General features: G+C 45.9%; 1 protein-coding gene across 3 annotated transcripts in view; it reads right to left on the bottom strand.

Annotated features, from left to right (window-relative positions):
- Positions 1–4642: 4642 nt before the first annotated feature.
- The window catches only part of dym (dymeclin), a 782339-nt gene continuing 759785 nt past the window's right edge, over positions 4643–27196 (bottom strand). For all 3 annotated transcript variants that reach the window (XM_072497436.1, XM_072497434.1, XM_072497435.1), the window contains one exon: positions 4643–4825. In XM_072497436.1, the coding sequence (XP_072353537.1) occupies positions 4676–4825 (150 nt within the window). In that variant the 3' untranslated portion in view covers positions 4643–4675. The remainder of the gene's footprint in view (positions 4826–27196) is intronic.

The following is a 27196-nucleotide window of genomic DNA, read 5'->3' as shown; positions in this document are numbered from 1 at the left end:
GCTCAAATGAGGACAGTGCTTGATAAGCACAGGATTCAGGGGAATTAACAGTAATTTAATGAACAGTTAGCAGGACTAGACTGGAAGGTATAACTTGTTTGCTAATAGCTACTTGCTTGATTTTGGAAGTGCTCTATGGGTGAGAGTGAGAACTTGCAATCATTTAGCATTTAATAATAATTCTCAGGACATCACTGAAAAGTGTGAGGTGATACACTGTGGAAAGAATAATTTAACAAGGAAGTGTACTATGAAAAGTCCGACACTGGGAAGTTCCAAAGAATAATAATAATACTCTTTATTAGTGTCACAAATAGGCTTACAGTAACAGTGCAATGAAGTTACTGTGATAATCCCCTAGTTGTTATATTTTGGCACCTGTTTGGGTACACTGAGGGAGAATTCAGAATGTCCAATTCACCTAACAAGCATGTCTTTTGGGACTTGTGGGAGGAAATCAGAGCACCCGGAGGAAACCTACAAAGACAAGAGGAGAATGTGCAGACTCCGCACTGACAGTGACCCAAGCCGAGGGACCTTGACATGTTTGTCCATAGATTTCTGAAGGCAGGAGGGCAGGTTAATAGGGTGGTGAAAAAAGCATATGGGTCATTCGCTTTTATCAGTCAGGGCATAGATTACAAAAGCAGGGAGGTCATGATGGAGCTGAAAAGAACTTTGATGATGCCACAGCCGGAATACCGTGTGCAATTCTAGTCGCCACATTATAGGAACAATGTGATTGCACTGGAGGGACTACAGAGAAGATTCACCAGAATGTTGCCTGGATGGAACAGTTATAAAGAGAGGTTGGATAGGCTTGGAGTGTTTTCTCTGGAGCAGAGAAGACTGAGGGGTGACCTGATCGAGGTGTACAAGATTATGAGGGGCATGGACAGGGTGGATAGGGAGCAGCTGCTCCCCTTAGTTGAAGGGTCAATTAAGAGGGGACACAATTTCAAAGTGAGGGGTGGGAGGTTTAGGGGGGATTTCAGGAAAAACATTTTTTACCCAGAGAGTGGTGACGGTCTAGAATGCACTGCCTGGGAGGGTGGTAGAGGCGGGATGCCTCACATCCTTTAAAAAGTACCTGGATGAATACTTGGCACGCCATAACATTCAAGGCTATGGGCCAAGTGCTGGCAAGTGGTATTAGGTGAGCAGGTAAGGGCCTTTCATGCATCAGACAGACTCGATGATCCGAAGGGCCTCTTTTGCACTGCAGTATTCCGTGATTTTCGTTGAGTTGGGGCGCTTTCGAACACCTTTAGAAAGAGAAGTTGGGACCCGATTCTGGGATTCCTGCCCCATTCCCGTTTTTGGCACGTATTGCCGCTGCAGGGCAAGGATGCAGGTAGCAAACTGAGCACAGAACTCCTGCCCTTGTCAGCTCCATTCTGGGGTGGGCATTTAAACCCCTGCCATTTTGATGGGGCTGGGTTCATTTATGAAATGAAATGAAAATGAAATGAATGAAAGTGGCTTATTGTCACAAGTAGGCATCAAATAAAGTTACTGTGAAAAGCCCCTAGTCGCCACATTCTGGCGCCTGTTCGGGGAGGCTATTACGGGAATGAAATGAAAATCGCTTATTGTCACAAGTAGGCTTCAAATGAAGTTACTGTGAAAAGCCCCTAGTCGCCACATTCCGGCGCCTGTTCGGGGAGGCTGTTACGGGAATCGAACTGTGCTGCTGGCCTGCATTGGTCTGCTTTCAAAGCCAGCGATTTAGCCCTGTGTTAAACAGCCCCTTTTTAGTTAAGAGACATGGGGTGGGATTCTCCAATAATGGGGCTGTGTCCCCACTCCAGCGTCAAAACGCAGGCATTTCTCCTTCCAGATTTGGCTGCCGATACGGGGCCCTGCACTCCCGGTTGTGAGTCCACGCATGCGCATGGCGGTGGCCTTTGGCGGCCGCCCGGCGCACCATGGCGGACTCACACCGCGGACCTGCCCCGAAAATATAGCCCCCCCCCCCACACCGAGATCGCGCGCGCCCGCGGATCAGTGGGCCACGATCACTAGCCCCCCCCGTGAAGGATCTGCCCCACCAGGGCGGCCGTGGACTGAGTCCGCAGCTGCCGCCGACCGTTCCCGACAGGCAAAACATGGTTAGAACCATGCCGTCGGGAACTCGGACAGTTTTCATCAATGAATTGCGGGGAGCCTCTGTCAATGCTCCCTACCCACGCCGCGGTGACCGCGTGCACGCGAGTCGTGGCGATAGTCCGGGAACCGGAGAATCACGGGAGCAGGGTCACGCTGGTTTTCGGCATCAATGCCCATTTTCCGCCCCCACGCCGATCGCGATTTCGGCGTGGAGAATCCCACCCATGGTTTACAGAGCCTTAGAAGAGCCGTGAACCAAGGAGTAGCCTGGTTCCAAAATAGGAACCAAATAAAATCCATTAAATATTCCCATTGAAAATTATTGCCTTTTTTTACCTTCTCATGAAGCTGCCAATCAATCACAGGCAGTGAAATTCCCACTGAGTAAACAGTCAGTCCACTTCACACTGTATCCACAAAAGCAGTTTGAACAGATGGCCAGACATCTGATTTTCCAGACAGCCTTATTCATTATGAATGCTTGGCTGAGCTCCAAGAATCGCTAATGGGCTCAGCCCTGTAGGCAATATTGACACAGCTTGCAGGTGCTTGATTGACATTTTTATTAACTTGCAATAACCTTATCTTTCTTTGAAGAGTTTTCAATGCTTGTTTGTGTAGTTCCATAATATCAAGATTTGTAAAGTAGATTAAAGTGTTTTGTCATTGATACTCTGAATCGTTGTGTGTGATTGAAACTTATTTGTGGTTTAAAATGAGCAGGTTTTAAAGGAGATTTTCAATGCTTATTTGCATATATTATCAGTTCCAGGAGTATTTTAAAGATCTACGAGATTTGCGCATAGTGGATATTGTAACAGCAAATGTAGCGGAAATGGAAGGTATATAAAAGGGACATAGTGGGTGGAAGGGAATGGAGGGAGGAATGGAGGGAGGTATGAGGGGGAATGGGGGTAATGAGGGGGTATGGAGCACATGAAGAGGTAGGGTGGGGTGATGGCCTAAATGTAATTGTTACAACTGGGCCGATGTCCCAGTAAGCAGAGGTGGGCTTTCTGGCCTACTGGCCTTCCCATCTGCCCATCTACACTGCTGTCTTGGCTCTGCCTTCAGAGGTGCTGGGCCTGTTTCAGCCCATGACTACCTCCCTGACATGAAAATAGGACAGGCAGGCTCCTCCAGGATGGAGATGGAATAGCAGGGTCGGGAAAATACATGAATGGCCAATAAAGATTTTTTGGTGGGTATTAGATTGTTGGGCAGAACACTGGGACAATCCCTGCTATTCTACTAGTAGTATAATGGGATCTACTTTAATAGGCAGATAGTTCCTAATGTCTGAATTGACGCAGCCAAAAATCCCATCATAAGTTTTGGTTGAAACAAATGTTTACTGTATAATTTCTGCAATGGAGTTAACTGGCCACAGAAACAGATCCCTTTGGTTCTAAGCATGATTCTGTGCCACTGATGGCAGTTGAATACAAACAGACTGTAACAAGGCATGAATTTGGGCTGTGTCAATGATCATCTGGCAATGGGGTGACACCAACTGTCATCTCTGTTTTTCATACTGTTAGATACCGCGGCAAATAATGCAGACCCTGAACCTAATCGCAAAGACTCCTGGAGTCAATTGCAGTAGAATAATTCCAGGAAAACATGAAAACAGGGGCTAATTTGGTTTATGCAGCTCTGTGCAAAATGCCAGGGAGGAGCATTTATCCACTAAGTCATCAAATGAGATCAAGCATTTATTTTAAGCAAAATTCTTCTATTAAAGAATAGATTTCTGAAATCTGACTTGGATATATTTTATCAAATGGCATCGACCTAATTTTATACCTTGCTCATTATTGTGCATATAATAAATACGGCATTTCATAATGTAATAAAGATTTTTAAAAAAAGAAATGTTCATTCACGGTATCATCATTGGTTTGGTAGTCAGAAGGGCTGGGCAATACCTCCATTGCAAATCATTTGTCCACAGCCTACACCATTATCACTAAATATACAACTTAATTCCTTAAAGCTTTTATTATAATAAAAAAAAAACACCTCTGTCTCAGTTCTTATCGACAGGAACTTTCCTGGATTCAGGAATTACTGCAATTTTAAAATATCTTCATTAACATTATTATAACCAACAAATGATATTAATATCCTGAATTTACTTAAGAAAAGTGAGTATTATACTCGATGGGATGTTTATCTCTTTAGAGTTGCATTCCCTCACTATCTTTTGTACCATTTACAGAGAGGCCTGTTACCCTCAGCCCAAGGTGGATGAAGTGATTCAATTTGATACGATTGAATAATGAAGAGTATTCGGTGAAAAACTAGTCAATTAGAATTTTTCCCTTCTAGACATTTGTAACTGTGCTTTGGTGTGTGATTGACAACTTCCAAATTCCACGGAATCCTGAATTTTGTTTCCCCTGTCTGAAGAAAAATAACTCCCTAATGCAGATGTATACCACTGAAAAATTGGATGGAAGTTTCTCCTTCTCCTTCTACAACTGTTGTGTTATCTTCCTGCCCCAGTTCCTCCTCCTCCCCCCCCCCCCCCCTCCCCCAACCAATTAACACAAAAAACCGTTGCTCAGCCTGAGTCCATTGTAAAGAGCTGGACTTGTTGTGGATTCCAATACAGCTCAGCAGTTGAGTTGTAAGCCAATGACCAAATATATGGAACAAAAAACTCCTCTGGTTGCTCCTCTTCAACATACTTGAACTTCAGTTCTGGGAATTTCTGTGGTGTAGGAGAGATGAAAACAAAAATGAATAACATTTAGTTAGGCTCTCAATTAGTCAATCTTGAACCTCTTCTCCAGACAGCCAGCTGAAAGCAGACCAAAAGGCTGAGTGGTTGTAGACATTGATAAAGTAATATAGCACTAAAAAGTATTGAGTCGCAACTGGCAACTTTAAACTAGATAAAAGCAAATTACTGCGGATGCTGGAATCTGAAATAAAAACAGAAAATACTGGACAATCTCAGCAGGTTTGACAGCATCTGTGGAGAGAGAAGGGAGCCAGGCATTCCTTATTTATATGCTCTGTACCTCACCACAGGATTCACTCATTCACAGAGCTATTAGTACACTGGATTTGGTGCCTTGCTTTTATTGTACTCTAGGTACAGCAAAGGCATTCAACCAGATCCATAAGTTATTCTATTTGAGAAAGTGGACAAAGATAAATTTTGTCATGGGTTTGATTCAGCCCTCTCTTTTTCAACTGTATTCCTTTCCCCATGGTGCTCGTAATTACCGTTGCTTCACCTGATGCCAGTGTTTATGTAGTTACATTGTGTACCTTGTGTCGCCCTATTATGTATTTTCTTTTTATTTTATTTTCATGTACTTAATGATCTGTTTGAGTTGCTTGCAGAAAAATACTTTTCACTGTACCTCAGTACTTGTGACAATAAACAAATTAAATTACCCTGTCTATTTTATTTTTACCTGCAATCTTGGGAGGTCTGGCTTGTCCCAGTCATTACTTGAAATATGCATTCGCCAAACAAATAAATAAATAACCTGCAGTTATATACATTTTTTCAAGTAATCTAAACATTCTAAAGCATTTTAAAGCCAATTAATTAATTTTTTAATGTATATTTTAGACAAACTTTACAGCCAATTTGGATCACAATAAAGCCCCAGACAAGAACATGAGAGGTAAATGAGCAGTTACAATATATTTGTGGAATTACAGAGGGATGAACGTTGACCAGGAACTCCCAATTCTTTTTTTTACAGAATCTTTATTGTCACAAGTAGACTTACATTAACACTGCAATGAAGTTACTGCAAAAAGCCCCTAGTCGCCACATTCCGGCGCCTGTTCAGGTACAGAGGGGAAATTCAGAATGTCCAATTCATCTAACAAGCACGTCTTTTGGGACTTGTGGGAGGAAACCGGAGTACCCGGAGGAAACCCGCGCAGAATTGGGGAGAACGTGCAGACTCGGCGCAGACAGTGACCCAAGCCAGGAATCAAACCTGGGACCCTGGTGCTGTGAGACAACAGTGCTAGCCACTGTGCTACCGTGCTTTAATAGTGCAGTGGAATCTTTAAGTCTACTGTTGTGTATTCATAGGGCGCGATTCACCCGAATAATTTCCAAGTGCAGTTTCGGACGCATTTGGCAGTGTGTTTCTCGGTGGCCGCAGTGCCAAGAATTACGGCGCCATTCAACGGCACTTAGCTGTTTTTATGGGCCATGGGGCGTTTCTCCCCATCGAGGCCGCACTGAGAGATTTCCTGCACTGGGGAGCTGAGCTCACCAGCAGGACCGCCTCCTCATAGTTTGTGGCATCACTTCGAACAGCTGCCCCGATCGCTTCAGCCCCCTCCCTTTTCAGGACCCCACGCTTTCAGGACCCCCTTCAGGCTCCCAACTTTGGCCCCCTCACTCCCACATGCTCGGATCGCACTGTCAGGGTGCCAGGCTGGCAGTGCCAAGGTTCCTGGGTGCCAGGGGAGGAGTGCTAGGGTACTAACTACCCTATCCTGTCCCTGACGACCCAGGGACTCTAATGGCTGCACGACCCCCTGAGATGCCAACACGTCTGGTCCACAATTGTGGAATCCAATGCTAAACAGTGCCCGGTTGAGGCCTTGCAGGCTTGGCCGTTGGCCCCCGGGCACCGGGTGACTAAGACGTCAGGATATTTAAATGAGTCTAATGTGTAGCATGGTGGCACAGTGGTTAGAACTGCTACCTCACAGCAGCAGGGACCGGATTCACTTCCAGCCTTGGATGACTGTCTGTTTGGAGTTTGCACTTTCAGAGGGTCGGTGTAGATATGTTGGACTGAATGGCCTTCTTCTACACTGTACGAATTCTATGTAAAGCAGCAGCATTCTCCTCAGGTGGTCGTTCCACACAGGTGGGAGCAGAAAATTAGTGACAGCAGATTATTCAATTACAGGGTGCAGTGCTAGGCCCTTTCTCAATATTTACACTTATTCAACTTTCTAGCAAGGATCAGTTTGTCTTAGTGGCAACCCAAGCTGAGGTCAGGATTAATCATGGATAAAACATATTTCTAGTCCTGTGTGGCCTGAAGTGAATTTACCTACTGCGACAACATACACTCATAATTTCCTAAATTGACGATTCCCAAAATATACAAGACAGTGATAAAATCTGAGGTTACTTATCATAGAATTTACAGTGCAGGAGGCCATTCAGCCCATTGAGTCTGCACCGGCCCTTGGAAAGATCACCCTACCCAAGCCCACACCTTCACCCTATCCCCACACCTCCAACCTATCCTCGTGACCCCACCTAACCTTTTTTGGACACTAGGGACAATTTAGCATAGCCAATCCACCTAACCGGCACATCTTTGGACTTAGAAAGGTACGTTTCAGGATCCCGAAACAAGTAATATGCCAAACTGAACTCTGCCACTGCACTTTCCACAAGTTACTTGAGATTCAAAGGGAATGAAAAGTGATGCTTTAAAATACTGCCATGCCAGTTTAAATTGATTTGGGTCTCTATAAAATAACATGGTTCAGATGAGGGGCAGACTGTTGGCCCAACACAAGGGAAACATTGACACTACAAACTAGAGAAAGATGATCATATGCCACTCCATTATTTATGGACAGTTGCCTCCCCGTCTTTGTCATTAGTGTTCTCATCATGTCGTGCTCTGACAGTTTGTTCTGGGCTGTAGCCTCATGCTAATGAATAATGAAAGGGGCTATGTTTCATCGTCCCGCTGCTTTGTGTGACTCTATCCTACAGTTCTGCAAGTCTGATGACAACAGGCAGCAGCAGGAGATGTGAAATGGATCTTCTCATAATATGCTGCACATTTGGTTCCAGAGAACAGTAGGATATTAATTAACAAAGACAAGAAAAAGCTCATCCTTGGACCAAGTGATCATGTAACTGGCAATGACCAATACATCAACATCTGTTAAGCAAGGATAGAATCAAAATAGCATTCTTAATGGATTCCCAATGTATTCAAATCTTTACTGGTACAATCTGATAAGATACAATATCATAAACTCCATCAGTGCATTTCAATTAATAAACTTCAATGGTAACATATAAAAAGGTTAGCTTCTTGTGTTTATTTGTATCTTTTATAACCTTGACTGCCCAGTCATTCCAATTACTTATTGCTATTTCTCCCATATATTCTGCATGCACAGTATGAAGGGCTTGGATGAAGTATCCATGCTTATGATCCCCAAATACATTTCAGGAAGGGGAGGAAATGGAAAAATAAAATACCCCACATTTCCTCCAAAATTCTTTCTTATTTTTTAAATGTTTTCCAATTAAGGGGCAATATAGTGTGGCCAATCCACCTACCCTGCACATCTTTGGGTTGTGGAGGTGAGACCCAGGCATACATGGGGAGAATGTGCAAACTCCTTATGGACAGTGGCCCAGGGCCAGGATCGAACCCAGGTCCTCAGCATCGTGAGGCAGCAGTGCTAACCACTGCGCCACCGTGCCCCCCCCACAATTTTTTTTTATCCAGGTGTAGTAGAATAGCAATTATCCTACTAGAGGCCAAGATTAACAGTCCCAGGAACACAAGTCCATATTCCACCAATTCAATTAAAAATTAGTAAAATTGGGCAGCCGGTGGCACAGTGGTTAGCATTGTTGCTTACGGCACTAAGGACCCGGGGGTTTGAATCCCGGCCCTGGGTCACTGTCCGTGTGGAGATTGCACATTCTCCCAGTGTCTGCGTGGGTTTCGCCCCCACAACCCAAAAGATGTGCAGGATAGGTGGATTGGCCATGCTAAATTGCCCCTTAATTAGAAAAAATAATTGGGTACTCTAAATTTTTTTTTTTAAATAAGGAAAATTAGTGCCAAAGTAAGGACAGCTGACTCACAGAAAAGTCAAGCAATAGAATCATAGCTATTATCCAACATCCCAACTCACCCCATCACCATCCTTGGCTACATTTAGTGAGTGTAGAAGAGTATGTGGGGGCCAGCATCGGCCGTACCTGAACACGAGGTGCCAACCTTGTGAAGTTACAACACACAAAACAGAATGCTATAAACAGAGCTGAGCAATTCCACAGCTAATGGATAAGGTTAAAGTACTGCAATCATGTAACTTCGACAAAGAGTCATCCAGACTTGAAATGTTTTCTTTCTCTCCAGATGCTGTCAGAGCTGCTGAGATTGTCCAGTATTTTCTGTTTTTGTTGCAATCATGTCACATCCAGTCGGGATTAGCACGGTAGCACAAGTGGATAGCACTGTGGCTTCACAGCGCCAGGGTCCCAGGCTCGATTCCCCACTGGGTCACTCTCTGTGCGGAGTCTGCACGTTCTCCCCGTATCTGCGTGGGTTTCCTCCGGGTGCTCCGGTTTCCTCCCACAGTCCAAAGACGTGCAGGTTAGGTGGATTGACCATGATAAATTGCCCTTATTGACCAAAAAGGTTAGGAGGGGGTATTGGGTTACGGGGATAGGGTGGAAGCGAGGGCTTAAGTGGGTCGGTGCAGATTCGATGGGCCGAATGGCCTCCTTCTGCACTGTATGTTCTATGTCTATGTCTAGTGTGGTGGTGCAACTATGTGAAGAGGAGGTTCTTCATTGCAATGGTGATGTGGAGCCCAGCACGAATGCTTAAGACAAAACCGAATCATTTGCACCTTCTGACAGAGGTGCCGAATAGATGGGTCTCTCAGTCTGCTTGCGAGGTCCTCATCATTGCAAATGCCAGCCTTCAGTTTGTTTAATTAATTCCATGCAACACTAGAAGGAGGAGTGCGCAACAAAGCCTAAGACAATATTCCTGTTGTAGCATTAAAGCCCCGTATTCCCGAATTAGCTGTGCTTCTAAACTTTTCCAATATAGCTACAACACTGCCATCTACCCAACAATGCGGCAATTGTCCAGGTTTGACCTGTCCACAAGTAGTAATCACTTTTCCATCAGCCTACCCCCAATCACCAGCAAGTGATGGAAGGCATTGCCAACAGTTCTAGCAAGTAGCACTCACTTACCAATAACCTACTCATCAATGCTCAGGCTGAGTTTGCAGGGACCAGTCAATTTTCAACCTCATTACAGAGTGGGAGCACAGAGCGGAGACGATGAGGATTAAGTGTGAACATGGGAATTTGGTGCAGGTGGGAATTCAGTGTGGAGGAGAAAGAAGATGCTGCTTTTCATACCTTATCCTCAGCCTCCAGTGGTTGGTGGTTAAGACATTAATTAAGTGAGCAGGTAGGTGATTTTTTTGGTGAGTTTTAAGATATAATTCCTCTAAAAAGGGGCAGCAGTTTAAACTGGTACAGGAACTATAAGTATTGCATCAAATTTACAGTTTAACGAATTAAACGGATTAATAAAAGGATAGATAACAGGTGAGTGGTAGCGTGGTTAGCACTGTTGCTTCACGGCGCCAGGGTTCCAGGCTCAATTCCTGGCTTGGGTCACTGTCTGTGCGGAGTCTGCACGTTCTCCCCGTGTCTGCGTGGGTTTCCTCCGGGTGCTTCGGTTTCCGCCCACAAGTCCCGAAAAACGCGCTGTTAGGTAATTTGGACATTCTGAAATTCTCCCTCAGTATACCCGAACAGGGGCCGGAATGTGGCGACTAGGGGCTTTTCACAATGACTTCATTGCAGTGTTAATGTAAGCCTACTTGTGACAATAAAGATTATTATTATTACTATTATTTCTAAACTTGAAATCTAATTAGTTAAATAAAACACCATAAAGATAGCAGGACAGGTGATGGGTTGCAGCTGTACCATCTGGAGTTCAGGAGAATGAGGGGGATCTTCTAGAAATCTATAAAATTGTAACAGGGTAGATGCAAGAAGGATGTTCCCGATGGTGGGGGTGTCCAGAATTAGGCATCACAGTCTGACAATACAGGATTGACCATTTAATAATAATAATCTTTATTGTCACAAGTAGGCTAACATTAACATTGCAATGAAGTTACTGTGAAAAGTCCCTGGTCGTTACATTCCGACGCCTGTTCGGGTATGTTTTCAAGAAGCAGTTAGATATCGCACTTGGAGCAAAGGGGCTCAAAGGTTATGGAGGGGGAAGGCTGGATCAGATTATTGAATTGGATGATTTGCCATGATCATAATGATTGGCAGTGCAGCCTTGAAGGGCTGAACAGCCTCCGACTGCTCCTATTTTCTATGTTTCCATATAGAAGCTGATGGACACTTGTGTGATCTGCAGTGTCTGCTGTCATGATATGCAGACATGGACTTCCGGGTGCGGCGATGACCAGCTGAGTCGCACATTTCGGCAGCTCCCTGTGAAACGGACTTTTGGGCTCTTGATAGGAGCCCCAACGGCAATTTTGACGGCTAAAAACACTGTGCGGTAAACCAGAAGGGAATCCCCCCTGGATACGGATGGAAAAAGGAGAGGGAAGTGGCCAGATTGCAGTGGATCCTTTAGAACAGCGGCAAGGAAGGCAAGCAAAAACCAAGATGGCGTCGGAAGGTGGCAGTTTAACATGGGGCCCTGAACAACAAGAGTTCTTGAAATGCTGTGTGGAAGAGATCAAAAAGGAAATGAAGAAAGAGCTGTTGGCCCCGATACTACAGGCGATCGAAGGGCTAAAGGAGGAACAAAAGACCCAGGAGCGGGAGCTTCGGGTCGTGAAGGCAAAGGCAGCCGAGAATGAGGACGATGTACAGGGCCTGGTGGTGAAGACGGAGACGCAGGAGGCACATCAGAAACGATGTGTGGAAAGGTTGGAGGCACTGGAAAACAACGCAAGGAGGAACAACCTGAGGATTCTTGGTCTTCCTGAAGGTGTGGAGGGAGCGGACGTCGGGGCATATGTGAGCACGATGCTGCACTCGTTAATGGGAGCGGAGGCCCCGGCAGGTCCGTTGGAGGTGGAGGGAGCATACCGAGTGATGGCGCGAGGACCGAGAGCAGGAGAAATTCCCAGAGCCATAGTGGTGAGATTCCTCCGTTTTAAGGATAGAGAAATGGTCCTTAGATGGGCGAAGAAAACTCGGAGTAGTAAATGGGAGAACGCGGTGATCCGCGTTTATCAAGACTGGAGTGCGGAGGTGGCGAGAAGGAGGGCGAGCTTTAATCGGGCCAAGGCGGTGCTTCATAAAAAGAAGATACAATTTGGAATGCTGCAACCGGCAAGACTGTGGGTCACATATCGAGAGAGGCACCACTACTTTGAGACGGCGGATGAAGCGTGGACTTTTATTGTGGAAGAAAAACTGGAATGAGCGGGTTATTAAAAAGAACGTTCGAACAAAGTGGTGGGGCGAATGTGGGGGGCAAAGAGGGGTTTTATGTACTAATCCTGCGATGTGGTAACTTTTCTCTCTCCCACAGGTGGTGATGGGGGGAGGAGGGGAGGTGGAGGAGATGGGGCGTTGGCCATTGGGGGCGGGGCCAAGGGAGAAGCGCGGGCTTGGTTCCCGCGCTATGATAATCATGGCGGGAATAGAGAAGCAGGAAGGAGGGGGCGTCGCACGGTGCGAGCCGAGGTCACGGGGGGAAGCCGAGGTCAGCCAGAGTTTGCTGACTTCTGGGAGCAACATGGGGGGAGTAATTACGCTAGCGGGGGATCTAGCGGGGGGGATGGGAGGGGGGAATTACTGGGTTGCTGCTGCTGGGGAGAGGGGGGAGCTGGTATGGGAGAGGATGGGCGGGGGGGCACCGCCTGGGGGAGATACAGCTGCGTGGGAACCGGGTGAGGAGCTGGAAAAAGGTGATGGCAAAGGATGGGTGGGGCAGGTGTTCCATTCGGGGCTAGATGCGAAAAACAGGGGGGTGGCTATATTAGTGGGGAAGCGGGTAATGTTCGAGGCAAAGACTATAGTGGCGGATAACGGGGGCAGATACGTGATGGTGAGTGGCAAACTACAGGGGGAGACGGTGGTTTTGGTAAACGTATATGCCTCGAACTGGGATGATGCCAATTTTATGAGGCGGATGCTAGGACACATTCCGGACCTAGAGATGGGAAAGCTGATAATGGGGGGAGATTTTAATACGGTGTTGGAACCAGGGCTGGATAGGTCGAAGTCCAGGACTGGAAGGAGGCCGGCAGCAGCCAAGGTACTTAAAGATTTTATGGAGCAGATGGGAGGTGTAGACCCGTGGAGATTTAGCAGACCTAGGAGTAAGGAGTTCTCGTTTTTCTCCTATGTCCATAAAGTCTACTCGCGAATAGACTTTTTTGTGCTGGGTAGGGCATTGATCCCGAAGGTGAGGGGAACGGAGTATACGGCTATAGCCATTTCGGATCACGCTCCACACTGGGTGGACTTGGAGATAGGGGAGGAAACAGGAGGGCGCCCACCCTGGAGAATGGACATGGGACTAATGGCAGATGAGGGGGTGTGTCTAAGGGTGAGGGGGTGCATTGAAAAGTACTTGGAACTCAATGATAATGGGGAGGTCCAGGTGGGAGTGGTCTGGGAGGCGTTGAAGGCGGTGGTTAGAGGGGAACTGATATCAATAAGGGCACATAAAGGGAAGCAGGAGAGTAAGGAACGGGAGCGGTTGCTGCAAGAACTTTTGAGGGTGGACAGACAATATGCGGAAGCACCGGAGGAGGGACTGTACAGGGAAAGGCAAAGGCTACATGTAGAATTTGACTTGCTGACTACAGGCACTGCAGAGGCACAATGGAGGAAGGCACAGGGTGTACAGTACGAATATGGGGAGAAGGCGAGCAGGTTGCTGGCACACCAATTGAGGAAAAGGGGAGCAGCGAGGGAAATAGGGGGAGTGAGGGATGAGGAAGGAGAGATGGAGCGGGGAGCGGAGAGAGTGAATGGAGTGTTCAAGACATTTTATAAAAAATTATATGAAGCTCAACCCCCGGATGGGAGGGAGAGAATGATGGGCTTCTTGGATCGGCTGGAATTTCCCAAGGTGGAAGAGCAGGAAAGGGTGGGACTGGGAGCACAGATCGAGGTAGAAGAAGTGGTGAAAGGAATTAGGAGCATGCAGGCGGGAAAGGCCCCGGGACCGGATGGATTCCCAGTCGAATTCTATAGAAAATATGTGGACTTGCTCGCCCCGGTACTGACGAGGACCTTTAATGAGGCAAAGGAAAGGGGACAACTGCCCCCGACTATGTCTGAAGCAACGATATCGCTTCTCTTAAAGAAGGAAAAGGACCCGCTACAATGCGGGTCCTATAGACCTATTTCCCTCCTAAATGTAGATGCCAAGGTCCTGGCCAAGGTAATGGCAATGAGAATAGAGGAATGTGTCCCAGGGGTGGTCCACGAGGACCAAACTGGGTTTGTGAAGGGGAGACAGCTGAACACGAATATATGGAGGTTGTTAGGGGTAATGATGATGGCCGCACCAGAGGGAGAAACGGAGATAGTAGTGGCGATGGATGCCGAGAAAGCATTTGATAGAGTGGAGTGGGATTATTTGTGGGAGGTGTTGAGGAGATTTGGTTTTGGAGAGGGGTATGTTAGATGGGTGCAGCTGTCGTATAGGGCCCCAGTGGCGAGCGTGGTCACGAATGGACGGGGATCTGCATATTTTCGTCTCCATAGAGGGACAAGGCAGGGATGCCCTCTGTCCCCATTATTGTTTGCACTGGCGATTGAGCCCCTGGCGATAGCGTTGAGGGGTTCCAAGAAGTGGAGGGGAGTACTTAGGGGTGGAGAAGAGCACCAGGTATCTTTGTATGCGGACGATTTGCTACTATACGTGGCGGACCCGGCGGAGGGGATGCCAGAAATAATGCGGATACTTGGGGAGTTTGGGGATTTTTCAGGGTATAAATTGAACATGGGGAAAAGTGAGTTGTTTGTGGTGCATCCAGGGGAGCAGAGTAGAGAAATAGAGGACCTACCGTTGAGGAAGGTAACAAGGGACTTTCGTTACCTGGGGATCCAGATAGCTAAGAATTGGGGCACATTGCATAGGTTAAATTTAACGCGGTTGGTGGAACAGATGGAGGAGGATTTCAAGAGATGGGATATGGTATCCCTGTCAATGGCAGGGAGGGTGCAGGCGGTTAAGATGGTGGTCCTCCCGAGATTCCTCTTTGTGTTTCAGTGCCTCCCGGTGGTGATTACGAAGGCTTTTTTAAAAAAGGATTGAAAAGAGCATCATGGGTTTTGTGTGGGCCGGGAAGACCCCGAGAGTGAGGAAGGGATTCTTACAGCGTAGCAGGGATAGGGGGGGGCTGGCACTACCGAGCCTAAGTGAGTATTATTGGGCCGCTAATATTTCAATGGTGAGTAAGTGGATGGGAGAGGAGGAGGGAGCGGCGTGGAAGAGATTAGAGAGGGCGTCCTGTAGGGGGACTAGCCTACAGGCTATGGTGACAGCCCCATTGCCGTTCTCACCGAGGAACTACACCACAAGCCCGGTGGTGGTGGCTACACTGAAGATTTGGGGACAGTGGAGACGGCATAGGGGAAAGACTGGAGCCTTGGGGGGGTCCCCGATAAGAAACAACCATAGGTTTGCCCCGGGGGGAATGGATGGGGGATATGGAATGTGGCAAAGAGCAGGAATAACGCAACTGAAAGATCTGTTTGTGGATGGGAAGTTCGCGAGTCTGGGAGCGCTGACCGAGAAATATGGGTTGCCCCAAGGGAATGCATTCAGGTATATGCAACTGAGGGCTTTTGCGAGGCAACAGGTGAGGGAATTCCCGCAGCTCCCGACACAAGAGGTGCAGGACAGAGTGATCTCAAAGACATGGGTGGGGGATGGTAAGGTTTCAGATATATATAGGGAAATGAGGGACGAAGGGGAGACTATGGTAGATGAACTAAAAGGGAAATGGGAAGAAGAGCTGGGGGAGGAGATCGAGGAGGGGCTGTGGGCAGATGCCCTAAGCAGGGTAAACTCGTCGTCCTCGTGTGCCAGGCTAAGCCTGATTCAGTTTAAGGTATTACACAGGGCACATATGACTGGAGCACGGCTCAGTAAATTTTTTGGGGTGGAGGATAGGTGTGCGAGGTGCTCGAGAAGCCCAGCGAATCATACCCATATGTTTTGGTCATGCCCGGCACTACAGGGATTTTGGATGGGGGTGACAAAGGTGCTTTCAAAAGTAGTAGGAGTCCGGGTCGAACCAAGCTGGGGGTTGGCTATATTTGGGGTTGCACAAGAGCCGGGAGTGCAGGAGGCGAGAGAGGCCGATGTTTTGGCCTTTGCATCCCTAGTAGCCCGGCGCAGGATATTGCTAATGTGGAAAGAAGCCAAGCCCCCGGGGCTGGAGACCTGGATAAATGACATGGCGGGGTTTATAAAGCTAGAGCGGATTAAGTTCGTCCTAAGGGGGTCGGCTCAAGGGTTCACCAGGCGGTGGCAACCGTTCGTCGAATACCTCGCAGAAAGATAGACGGAATGGGAAAAAGAAGGCAGCAGCAGCAGCCCAGGATCGGGGGGGGGGGGGGGGGGGGGAGGGAGGAGGAACCAGAAGGACTCTCAGGGTTGTTAATATATACTGTATAGTATGTATAGGTCGTTGCTACAGATAATTATATATTGGACTGTTAAATTATATTTTTGGAGAGTGTTACTTGTGACAAGGCAGTTGCCAATTAGGGCTAGTTTTCATTTTTGTTATTTATTATCTATTCATTTTTGATTATAAAATAGGTCATTGTTATTTGTGTTCTTATAATATTGTGTAAAGGATGCACAATGTACTGTGTTGGTTGACCAAAAATTTTCAATAAAATATTTAATAAAAAAAAAAATGATATGCAGACATGCACATAATGAGATACAGTCACGCAGCTAATGAACACAGAGAACAGGACATAACCAATCAGCAGGCAGAACACTTGGGGGTGGTTTCCCACTATAAAAGGCACGAGGCACTCACACTCCGCCTCTTTCCACTGGGGACATCTACAGAGTCAGTCAGGGTGTATTTACAGTATCACACCTCCAGCACGTGGCTAAGAGCTAGTCTGGTTCAGTCAGACAGAGTAATCACACTTAGGTTAGCAGAGAGTCGAACTCACAGAGAACTGTGCTAACTGTGTGACAGGTTCAATAAATCAAATTGAACTGACTTCAAGGTCTGGAGTATCTTTCAGTTAAAGCTGCATCCAGTTGCAGCCCGTGTTATCTCAGTGTGCTTAACACGACATGGTACCAGAAGGCTGCTATCCCTAGGTGGTTTACCTCAATCTGTTCCGTGACGACTAGCAAATGTATCCTGGCACCATGGAGAAGATCCAGGCTCTTCAACAGCTGCGGACCTCCCGCAATCTCAGTGCCAACTGGCGGACTTTCAAGCAAAGGTTTCTGCTGTACATCGAAGCCTCAGATCTCGAGGGTGCGTCTGATGCAAGAAAGATCGCGCTTCTCCTCTCAACTGCGGGGGATCAAGCCATCCAACTCTTCAACTCGTTTAACTTCACCGAAGGCCAGGACAAGACAAAGTTTCAGACCATCCTTTGGACAAGTTTGATAGTCATTGTGAAGTGGACACCAATGAAATCTTCGAGCGCTATATATTCAAAAAACGCCTACAAGGCAAAGATGAATCTTTCAACTCCTTCTTAACTAACCTCCGCCTACTAGCGCTGTCCTGCAACTTTGGTGATATTGCTGACTCCATGATCAGAGACCAAATCGTTTTTGGAGTGCACTCTGATCCTCTGAGAGAGCAGCTTTTAAAAATCAAGTATATGACCCTGTCAGTTGCGACTGAAACATGTACAGTGCATGAGCACGCCAAAAATCGGTATTCCCAATCCAAATCGGCTGAAAATGAGAAACTTGCCTCCCACGAGGCAGAGAGTGTACAGGCCATCGCCCGGATGCAGCGTCTCAACATTGATGAAAGTGGCCATTTTGCACGCTTTTCCCGGAGCACCACGCATGCGCGATGCGAATGGGACAACGAAGCGGCCGATCACCACACTGCGCAGGTGTGAACCTCTGCCGACCGCACTGCGCATGTGCGACGGCGCACTAAGCGTAACGACGTCATGACATGCCCGAACTGCGGTACCGCCCACTTAAAGAAACACTGCCCTGCAAGAGGCAGACGATGTTAAAATTGCGGAAAGCCTGGACACCATGCAGCTCTTGTGCAGGTCTGCACCACCAGTCAGAGGCCAGCACTCCCAATTCCGACGCAGGCACATTCGGCGTGTACAACAAGGTTTACAGGATTCTGATCCTGGCAGTACAACGGATCCAGAGGACGATTGCCTGGAGTCCCCTTACCGTGTGGGCATCATTACCACACGTGAACATGCCTCACCAACATCATCACGACGCCTGTCCATCCTCACTGTGGATTCTGCGGACGAATGGCGTGTGGTGGCGCAAGTAAATCAATGCTCTATCCAGTTCAAGCTGGACACAGGTGCGTCTGCCAATCTCCTTTCACAGGCAGATTTCAACCGCATCAAAAAGCCACCCAAGCTCCTTCCAGCAGCCTGCCAGCTCCTGGACTATAACGGCAATGCCATCACAGCACTGGGATCCTGCCATCTGCTCGTCTCCAACATGAGCATTCACGCTATGGTTTGAAATCGTCAAGCCAGACAGGGCCTCCCTGCTCGGCGCACATGCATGCAAGCAGCTAAACCTTGTGCAGTGGGTCTACACAATGGCTTCCCCCAACGTGGATCTTCAAGCCGGCATTGACGACATCCTCGCTCAGTATCCGAATGTGTTTGATGGGATGGGCACTCTGCCATATCGGTACAAGATCCTGCTACGGCCTGATGCCATGCCTGAGGTCCACGCACCACGCCAGATCCCGGCTCCACTGAAGGAGCGCCTGGAGGCGCAGCTCAAGGATCTTCAGGACCAGGGCATCATTTTCAAAGTTACAGAACCGACTGACTGGGTCAGCTCGATGGTATGTGCAAAAAAGCCTTCGGGGGAGCTGCGCATCTGCACTGATCCCAAGGATCTAAACCAGAATATAATGCGGGAACACTACCCCATCCCGATGCAGGAGGAACTCACAAGTGACATGGCACATGCCCGGTTTTTCACAAAGTTAGATGCGTCACATGGATTCTGGCAAATCCAGTTGGATGAGTCCAGCAGAAGGCTCTGCACCTTCAACACACTGTTTGGCAGAACTGCTATAATTGTATGATATGCAGACATGCACATAATGAGATACAGACACACAGCTAATGAACACAGAGAACAGGACATAACCAATCAGCAGGCAGAACACTTGGGGATGGTTTCCCACTATAAAAGGCACGAGACACTCACACTCCGCCTCTTTCCAATAGGGACATCTACAGAGTGAGTCAGGGTGTATTTACAGTATCACACCTCCAGCACGTGGCTAAGAGCTAGTCTGGTTCAGCCAGACAGAGTAATCACACTTAGGTTAGCAGAGAGTCGAACTCACAGAGAACTGTGCTAACTGTGTGACAGGTTCAATAAATCAAATTGAACTAACTTCAAGGTCTGGAGTATCGTTCAGTTAAAAGCTGCATCCAGTTGCAGCCCGTGTTATCTCAGTGTGCTTAACACGACAGCTGCAGCTCAAGGAACTTTGGCTCAGAGTTCATGAGTTTGAGTCCAAACTTTGGACATGGAAATGTGTCAGGGAGGGGAAAGGTTACAATGGAAACTTTGTTGCAGGAGGCAGTCACACCCCTTAGGCTAGCTACTTCAGATTTGGTCCACGGTCAGGGGCAGGAGGGTATTACTGTGAGAGAGTCTGGTATGGTGCCCAAAAGGCAGCTATGGAGGACTCTCAACTCCTGCAATTGTCCAACAGGTTTGAAGCCCTTGCAGCTTGTACGGATGAGAGCAGTGACTGCAGGGTCAAGAAGCAAACAACACGGTGGTGGGGGAGCCATTCAGGCCAGAGGTGGGGGCAGGGGAAAGGGAATGTAGTTGTGATAGGAGACGCTACATTTAGGGGAATAAATACTGTTCCCTGCAAGTGAGAGTGAAAGTTCTAAAAAGTTGTATTGCCTGCCTGGTGCTGATGTTAAGGACATCTCTCCAGGGTAGGAGAGGAAGGGAAATACTCCAGTTGGCATGGTGCACAAGAGTACCAACGACATAGGTAGGACAAAGAAAGAGGTTCCACTGAGGGAGGATGTGTCATTAGGGAATATATTTAAAAAGCAGAACCAAAAATGTATTAATATCTGGATTACTACCTTAGCCATGAGCAAATTGGCATCTTCTTCTCAGACAGTTCCTCAGGGTCAAAGATGACTTTGTTCCATTCCAGTTCGCTGGGGTCTGAGATACCTAAAAGGTCCAATGCAAAATCTGTTGTCTATGCCACATGTGGTGCAGGTGGTGCTGAAGGTTTGGGTAAATGGTTTGTTTGGAGATTTGTGTGATCCTTTGACACCTTGGCTTTGGCTCTGCAAATTCCCAATGAAGTTTCTCAATGTGTTTGGTGCCTTCCTGAATGAGCCTCCATCATTTTGGTTGTTCACAAACCAGGGTTGTCCCATGAGTTAGTGGATGTCTGTCTTCCTCTGGGATGAATTGAAAACATTGTGTCTGCACTCGACAAAAGTCCGCTTTTGGTGGGGTGTTCCTCAGTGGCTACAGTGCCAAGAATGACCACACCAATCAATGGCACTTTGCCATTTTTTTGTGGCCTTGGGAGCTCCTCCCCGCTGAGACCACACTTCGAGATTTTCTGCTGGCAAGCTGATCTCGCCAGCCGGAATGGCTGTTGGCAGATCAGGGTGCTATTTTGAGTGGCAGGCCTGATCTTTACCCCCACACCCCCTTTCCAGGTTCCCCTACTTTCTCCCCCCCATACCTCCCAACCATGTCGAGGCCCATAAACTCCCCCCTACATGTGGCAAGTCCCCCCGCCCACAGGGCCCGACCCCTGGCAGTGCAAACCTGGCATTCTGACACTGTCATCCTCGCACTGCACGGCACTGGCAGTGCCACCTCGACAGCCAGCAGTGCCAGGCTGGCCGTGCCAAGGAAGTGCCAGGGTACCACCCTGCCCTGTCCCTGACCACCCAGGGGTCTCTAATGCCCTGCGATACCCCCCAAGGTGCTGTACGCCTGGCCCACATTTGTGTAGACTAGTACTAAATGGTGCCCTTCTGAGGTCTCGCAGGCTCAGCTGTTGAGTTCCGGGTGCTGGGTGAATCTGGCATCTGGGTCATTTAAATATGCAGATTTGGATCTCGCACAACGAGAGCGAGATTCAGTTCCCACCGTTCGAGCAACGCGCGAGCGGCCCGGTGTCTGGTGTGGTGTGGAGCCCAATTTAGAGCTCTCCCAGGATTCATCCCACGTTCCCGGCTCCATGCCAGCAACGCGATTGCTGTATCGCACCCTTAGTGTCTGTCTTCACAGTACAAAACACAAGTTACATACCAGAAAAAGAGGGTAACCTAGGGGCTAATAAGAGCGAGGAAACTAAGCTAATTAATATCAGCAGAGAAAAGTTTTTGAGAAACATAAAGGACTAAAATCCAACAGATGCCCTTGACCTGATGGCCTACCTCTTAGCGTTCTAAAATAAATAGTTGCTGAGATAGTGGATGTGCTGCCATGATTTTTTGAAATTCCCTAGATTCTACATTGTTCTTGGTAGATTAGAAGCTAGCACATGTAACACTGATATTTGAGAAAGGAGGGATAAAGAAAACAGGGAACTACAGGCCAGTTAGCTCGACATCAATCATCAGGATCATGCTGGAATTAAGGAGGTCTTGACAATTCACTTGGAAAAGCATTGAATTACTAGAACAAATCAACATGGTATTCCAAAAGGGAAATCATGTTGTACAAATTTATTAGAGTCTTATGAGCATAACTCGTGGAGTAAATTGTCATGCATGAGTGCCTTTAAGAAAACAGTGATGTCAGAGAGTGGGTGGAGCTCAGCTCAGTTCAGCCATTTTGGCAGGTTTTTGGTTTCAGTTTAAAAAGCAGTTTAAAAAGTGCCTGGCTGGTTTTGCTGAGAGCAGTTTAAACGTAGAAAGCCAGTTTTGAAAAAGAGCTGGTGTGTGTCTGTGTGTTTCCAGAGAGCTGCAGTTAAGTTTGAAAAGAGCTTGTGAGTGTCTGGGTTTTGCTGAGAGCAGTTTAAAAGTGCCGAGCTGTTTTGCTGGAGCTGAAGGCAACCAACATAATATATCTTTGCCATTCTATAGAAAATATATATACCCTTTAACCTGATGTGATACTGTTTAAAGGTGTTAAGTCTCTTGGAAGTTTGAAGGAACATTTTAAGGAGTTATTTTACGTCTCCCCCATAACAATTGGGGACTCGGGGGGGATAAAAGTCTATCTATGGATTGGCTTTTGTGAACTTAAAGACAGTGAAGGATTGTTGCTTTTCCGGTGTGGTATTTTCGTTTAAGTGGGGAGAGTGTTGTGAACAATGGCTCTTTCAGAGGCTCAGAAGTTTTTTGGGGTGGAGAATGTCACACGTAGTACCTTACGGACAGAAACGAAAAGCAGACTGTTAGATTTGGCAAGAACATTGCAGTTAACATTACCTGACAAAATGCGAAAAGATGAGGTAATTATGGCGGTGGTTAAGCATTTAAAGTTGCCTGAGATAGAGTTTGACTCATTGGAAATGGCAAAAATTCAGTTGCAAATTAAACAAATGGAAGAAAAGAAAGAATTAAAACGGCTTGAATACGAGAGAGAGGAAAAAGAGAGAGAAAGAGAGAGTGAGGAAAAAGAAAAGGAGAGCGAAGAAAGGAGAAAAGAACGAATAGCCCTAGCAGAACCAAAAGAAAAACAAAGGGAGATACAGATCAGGGAAAAAGATAAAGAGAGGGAGTTTGAACTTCAGAAAATGGCCATGAAACATGACAATCAGTTAAAATTGGCAGATGTAAAGGGAAACGTACAATTGGATGATAGTGATGAGGATAGTGAGAAAGAGCGTCATAGTCGAAGGCTTGGTGGGAATCTATTTAAATATGTCCAAGCATTGCCAAGGTTTGACAAGAAAGAAGTGGAAGCCTTTTTCATTTCATTTGAGAAGGTAGCTAAACAAATGAAATGGCCACAGGACATGTGGGCGTTACTGATTCAAACAAAGCTGGTAGGAAGAGCTAGTGAAGTGTTTGCATCACTTCTGGAGGAGGTATCTGGGACATATGGGGGGATGAAAAAATCCATCTTAAGTGCATATGAGCTAGTGCCTGAAGCTCACAGACAAAGGTTTAGAAATTTAAGGAAAGAATTTGGTCAAACATACATGGAGTTTGAAAGGCTCAAACAGAGTAATTTTGATAGGTGGATAAAGGCTTTGAAAATAGACCAAACGTATGAAGCTCTCAGAGAAATTATACTTTTGGAGGAATTTAAAAATTCAATTCCTGATGCAGTGAGAACTCATGTGGAAGAACAGAGGGTTAAAACTGCGAGATTAGCAGCGGAAATGGCAGATGATTATGAATTAGTTCATAAATCAAAGATTGGTTTCCGACATCACTTTCAGCCGGTAAAAGATAGAAACTGGGGACATGTGAAATACTCAAGTGGTAAAGGTAAAGGTGATCTGATGGGAGACAATAAAGAGAGTGTACCTCAGATTAAAAAAGAAATCCAGGAGGGTGGAAAAGAAATGAAAAGTTTCAGATGTTTTCACTGTAATAACCTAGGCCATGTAAAGACACAGTGTTGGTGGTTGAAGAAGAGCACTGGGAAGGCTGATGTGGTAAAACAGGATAAGACAGTGGGGTTTGTTAGAGTGGTAAAGGAAAGCCCAAGGGCAGCGAAGGAGGTTCAAACGATTGTACAGCCTGTTCAAGAAGTAATTGTTCTGAAGGTGCCAGATGTCTTTAAAGAATTTAATTGTGTGGGTAAAGTTTACTCATGTGTAACAGGAGGAGTAGGTAAAGAAGTCACAATTTTAAGAGATGCAGGGGCTAGTCAGTCTTTAATGGTAAGAGATGAGGAATTATGTAGTTTGGGAAGAATGTTGCCAGAAAAGGTGGTGATATATGGAATTCAGGGTGAGAGGAGTAGCGTTCCATTATATAAGGTAAGGTTGTAAAGTCCAGTGAAGAGTGGTGAATTGGTAGTTGGTAGTATGAGTAATAGATAAACTATCTTGTCCAGGAATACAGTTTATCTTGGGTAATGATATAGCTGGATCGCAGGTGGGAGTGATGCCTACTGTGGTTGATAAGCCATTGGAAAATCAGACAACTGAAGTGTTGAAGGGCAAATATCCTGGGATTTATGGATTGTGTAGTAACAAGGTCGCAAAGTCACAGGTTAAGACAAGAGGAGAAATCAAATAATGAAGATGAAGTTGAAGTGCAATTATCAGAAACGATTTTTGATCAGATGGTTGAAAAAGAACAAGAACAGGTGGAAGATGAGGCAGATATTTTTAGTTCAAGAAAATTGACGGAGTTACAACAGAAAGATGTAGAAATAAAACAGATGTATCAGAAAGCATATACGGAAAAGGAATCTGAGAGTATACCAGAGTGGTATTACCATAAAAATGATGTATTTATGAGAAAATGGAGACCTGTACATATGCAGGCGGATGAAAAGTGGGCAGAAGTTCATCAAGTAGTGTTGCCGGTAGGGTTTGGAAGGAGGTGTTGCGAGTTGCACATGAGGTACCAGTGGGAGGTCATTTCGGAATAAGGAAAACTCAATCTAAAATCCAGAAACATTTTTATTGGCCTGGACTACATAAAGATGTAGTTAAATTTTGTCAATCTTGTCACACATGTCAAGTGATAGGGAAACCTCAAGCAGTGATAAAACCAGTGCCCTTAATACCCATTCCAGCATTTGAGGAACCTTTTACAAGGGTCCTAATCGATTGTGTAGGACCGCTTCCTAAAACAAAAAGTGAGAATTAATATCTTTTGACTGCAATGGATGTGTCTACTAGGTTTCCAGAGGCCATTCCAGTATGTAATATTACAGCGAAAAGGATTGTGGAGGAGTTACTTAAATTCTTTACTAGATATGGGCTACCCACAGAAATTCAATCGGATCAAGGAACGAATTTTACTTCAAAGTTATTCAAAGAAGTTATGGATAGCTTAGGAATAAAACAATTTAAATCAACTGCGTACCATCCAGAATCGCAGGGAGCGTTAGAAAGGTGGCATCAGACATTAAAGACAATGTTGAGGGCATATTGTCAAGATTATCCAGAGGATTGGGATAAAGGAATCCCATTCGTATTGTTTGCAATTAGGGATGCACCTAATGAGGCTACCAAATTTAGACCTTTTGAACTAATTTTTGGTCAAGAGGTAAGAGGACCACTTAAATTGAAGAAGGAAAAATTGGTGGGTGAGAAATCGGAAATTACACTATTGGATTAAGTGTCAAATTTTAGGGAACGATTAAATAGAGCAGGTGAATTGGTTAGACAACATTTGAAAGTTGCACAAAATGTGATGAAATGGGTAGCGGACAAGAAATCCAAAATTCGTAGTTTTTCCAGTGGGGATAAAGTTTTAGTGTTGTTACCAGTGGTAGGGGAGCCTTTAAAAGCTAGGTTTTGTGGACCGTATCAGATTGAAAGGAAATTAAGGGAGGTGAATTCTGTGGTAAAAACACTAGATAGAAGGAAGACTCACCGAGTGTGTCATGTGAATATGCTTAAAAGGTACTTTGAAAGGGAAGGAGAGATAAAGGAGGTTTTAATGATTCTAACTCAAAGAGATGAACTAAATCCAGCTGACTGTGAATTTGACATACCTCAAATTAAATTGGAAAATGAGGATGTTCTTAAAAATTGGGATGAATTGTTAAGTTACCTTCCAGAGTAAAATTGAACTGACCTGAAAGAGTTATTGATATCACATGGGCAAGTTTGTAGAGATAAATTGGGGAGTACTAAAATGGCTATACATGATGTAAATGTAGGAAATGCTGTTCCTATCAAACAACATCCATACAGACTTAATCCTTTAAAATTGGCACAGGTTAACAAAGAGATTGAGAATATGCTTAAAAATGGCATAATTGAAGTGGGTTTCAGCCAATGGAGCTCACCCATAGTGATGGTACCTAAACCAGACGGTACCCAACGGTTGTGTGTGGACTATAGAAAGGTGAATGCAGTTACAAGAACGGACTCTTATCCTGTCCCACCATTGAAGGATTGCATAGAGAAAGTGGGACAATCTGCTTTTATTTCCAACTTCCAGACATGGAAAGAACATTTAAACCATAGTATGGAGTTCTTCGATCGACTTCAGGTGGCGGGTTTGGTGATGAACCTAGCCGAAAGTGAATTTGGAGAAGCCCAAATCACTTTCCTTGCAGAGTTTCCGTTTTCCTCAAGACGAAGGGAGGCAATGCGATCTCTTAACATGAATGAATTTGATCGAACAGCTGGTTTGTGGCGTGATTACTCCACTGATGGACTTGCTTAAGAAACCTAAAATATTTCAATGGACAGCGGACTTTCAACAGGCATTTGACTGCCTGAAAGCTGTGATTACCAATGTTCCTGTATTGGAGCATTGCAAGGGTCTCTGTGGTCAGATTGAACTAGAGTATCTGATTCTAAAGAGAATTACCGAGGAGTACAGGAATGGATGGATCGTGCAGAGACTTTGTTCAAAGAGACTGTCAATCGAGAAGGATTTCGGTTGGAGGAAGAAGAGCAAAGAAAAATGGACTATATTATTATTCCTGTTTGCATGTGGTGTTTTTTTGAAAAACAAAAAGGTACATTTACTGTGTACATTTCTTAGTGGATGGTGCAAAAGTGAAAAATGAAACCATCTTGAAGTTGATGGGTTTTTTTTTCTTGGGGGGGGGGGAGGTGTCATGCAAGAGTGGCTTTAAGAAATGGATGTGTAAGCAATGTACCTTTAAGAAAACAGTGATGTCAGAGAGTGGGTGGGGCTGGGCTTTAGGTCATCTATTTTGGCAGGTTTTTGGTTTCAGTTTAAAAAGCAGTTTAAAAAGTGCCTGGCTGGTTTTGCTGAGAGCAGTTTAAAAGTAGAAAGCCAGTTTTGAAAAAGAGCTGGTGTGTGTCTGTGTGTTTCCAGAGAGCTGCAGTTAAGTTTGAAAAGAGCTTGTGAGTGTCTGGGTTTTGCTGAGAGCAGTTTAAAAGTGCCGAGCTGTTTTGCTGGAGCTGAAGGCAACCAAGCTAATATATCTTTGCCATTCTACAGAAAATATATATACCCTTTAACCTGATATGATACTGTTTAAAGGTGTTAAGTCGCTTG

The sequence above is a fragment of the Scyliorhinus torazame genome, chromosome 3, assembly GCF_047496885.1.
Source record: "Scyliorhinus torazame isolate Kashiwa2021f chromosome 3, sScyTor2.1, whole genome shotgun sequence".
In the NCBI taxonomy this organism is placed as follows: Eukaryota; Metazoa; Chordata; class Chondrichthyes; order Carcharhiniformes; family Scyliorhinidae; genus Scyliorhinus; species Scyliorhinus torazame.
This window is presented reverse-complemented; position numbering and strand designations above follow the sequence as displayed.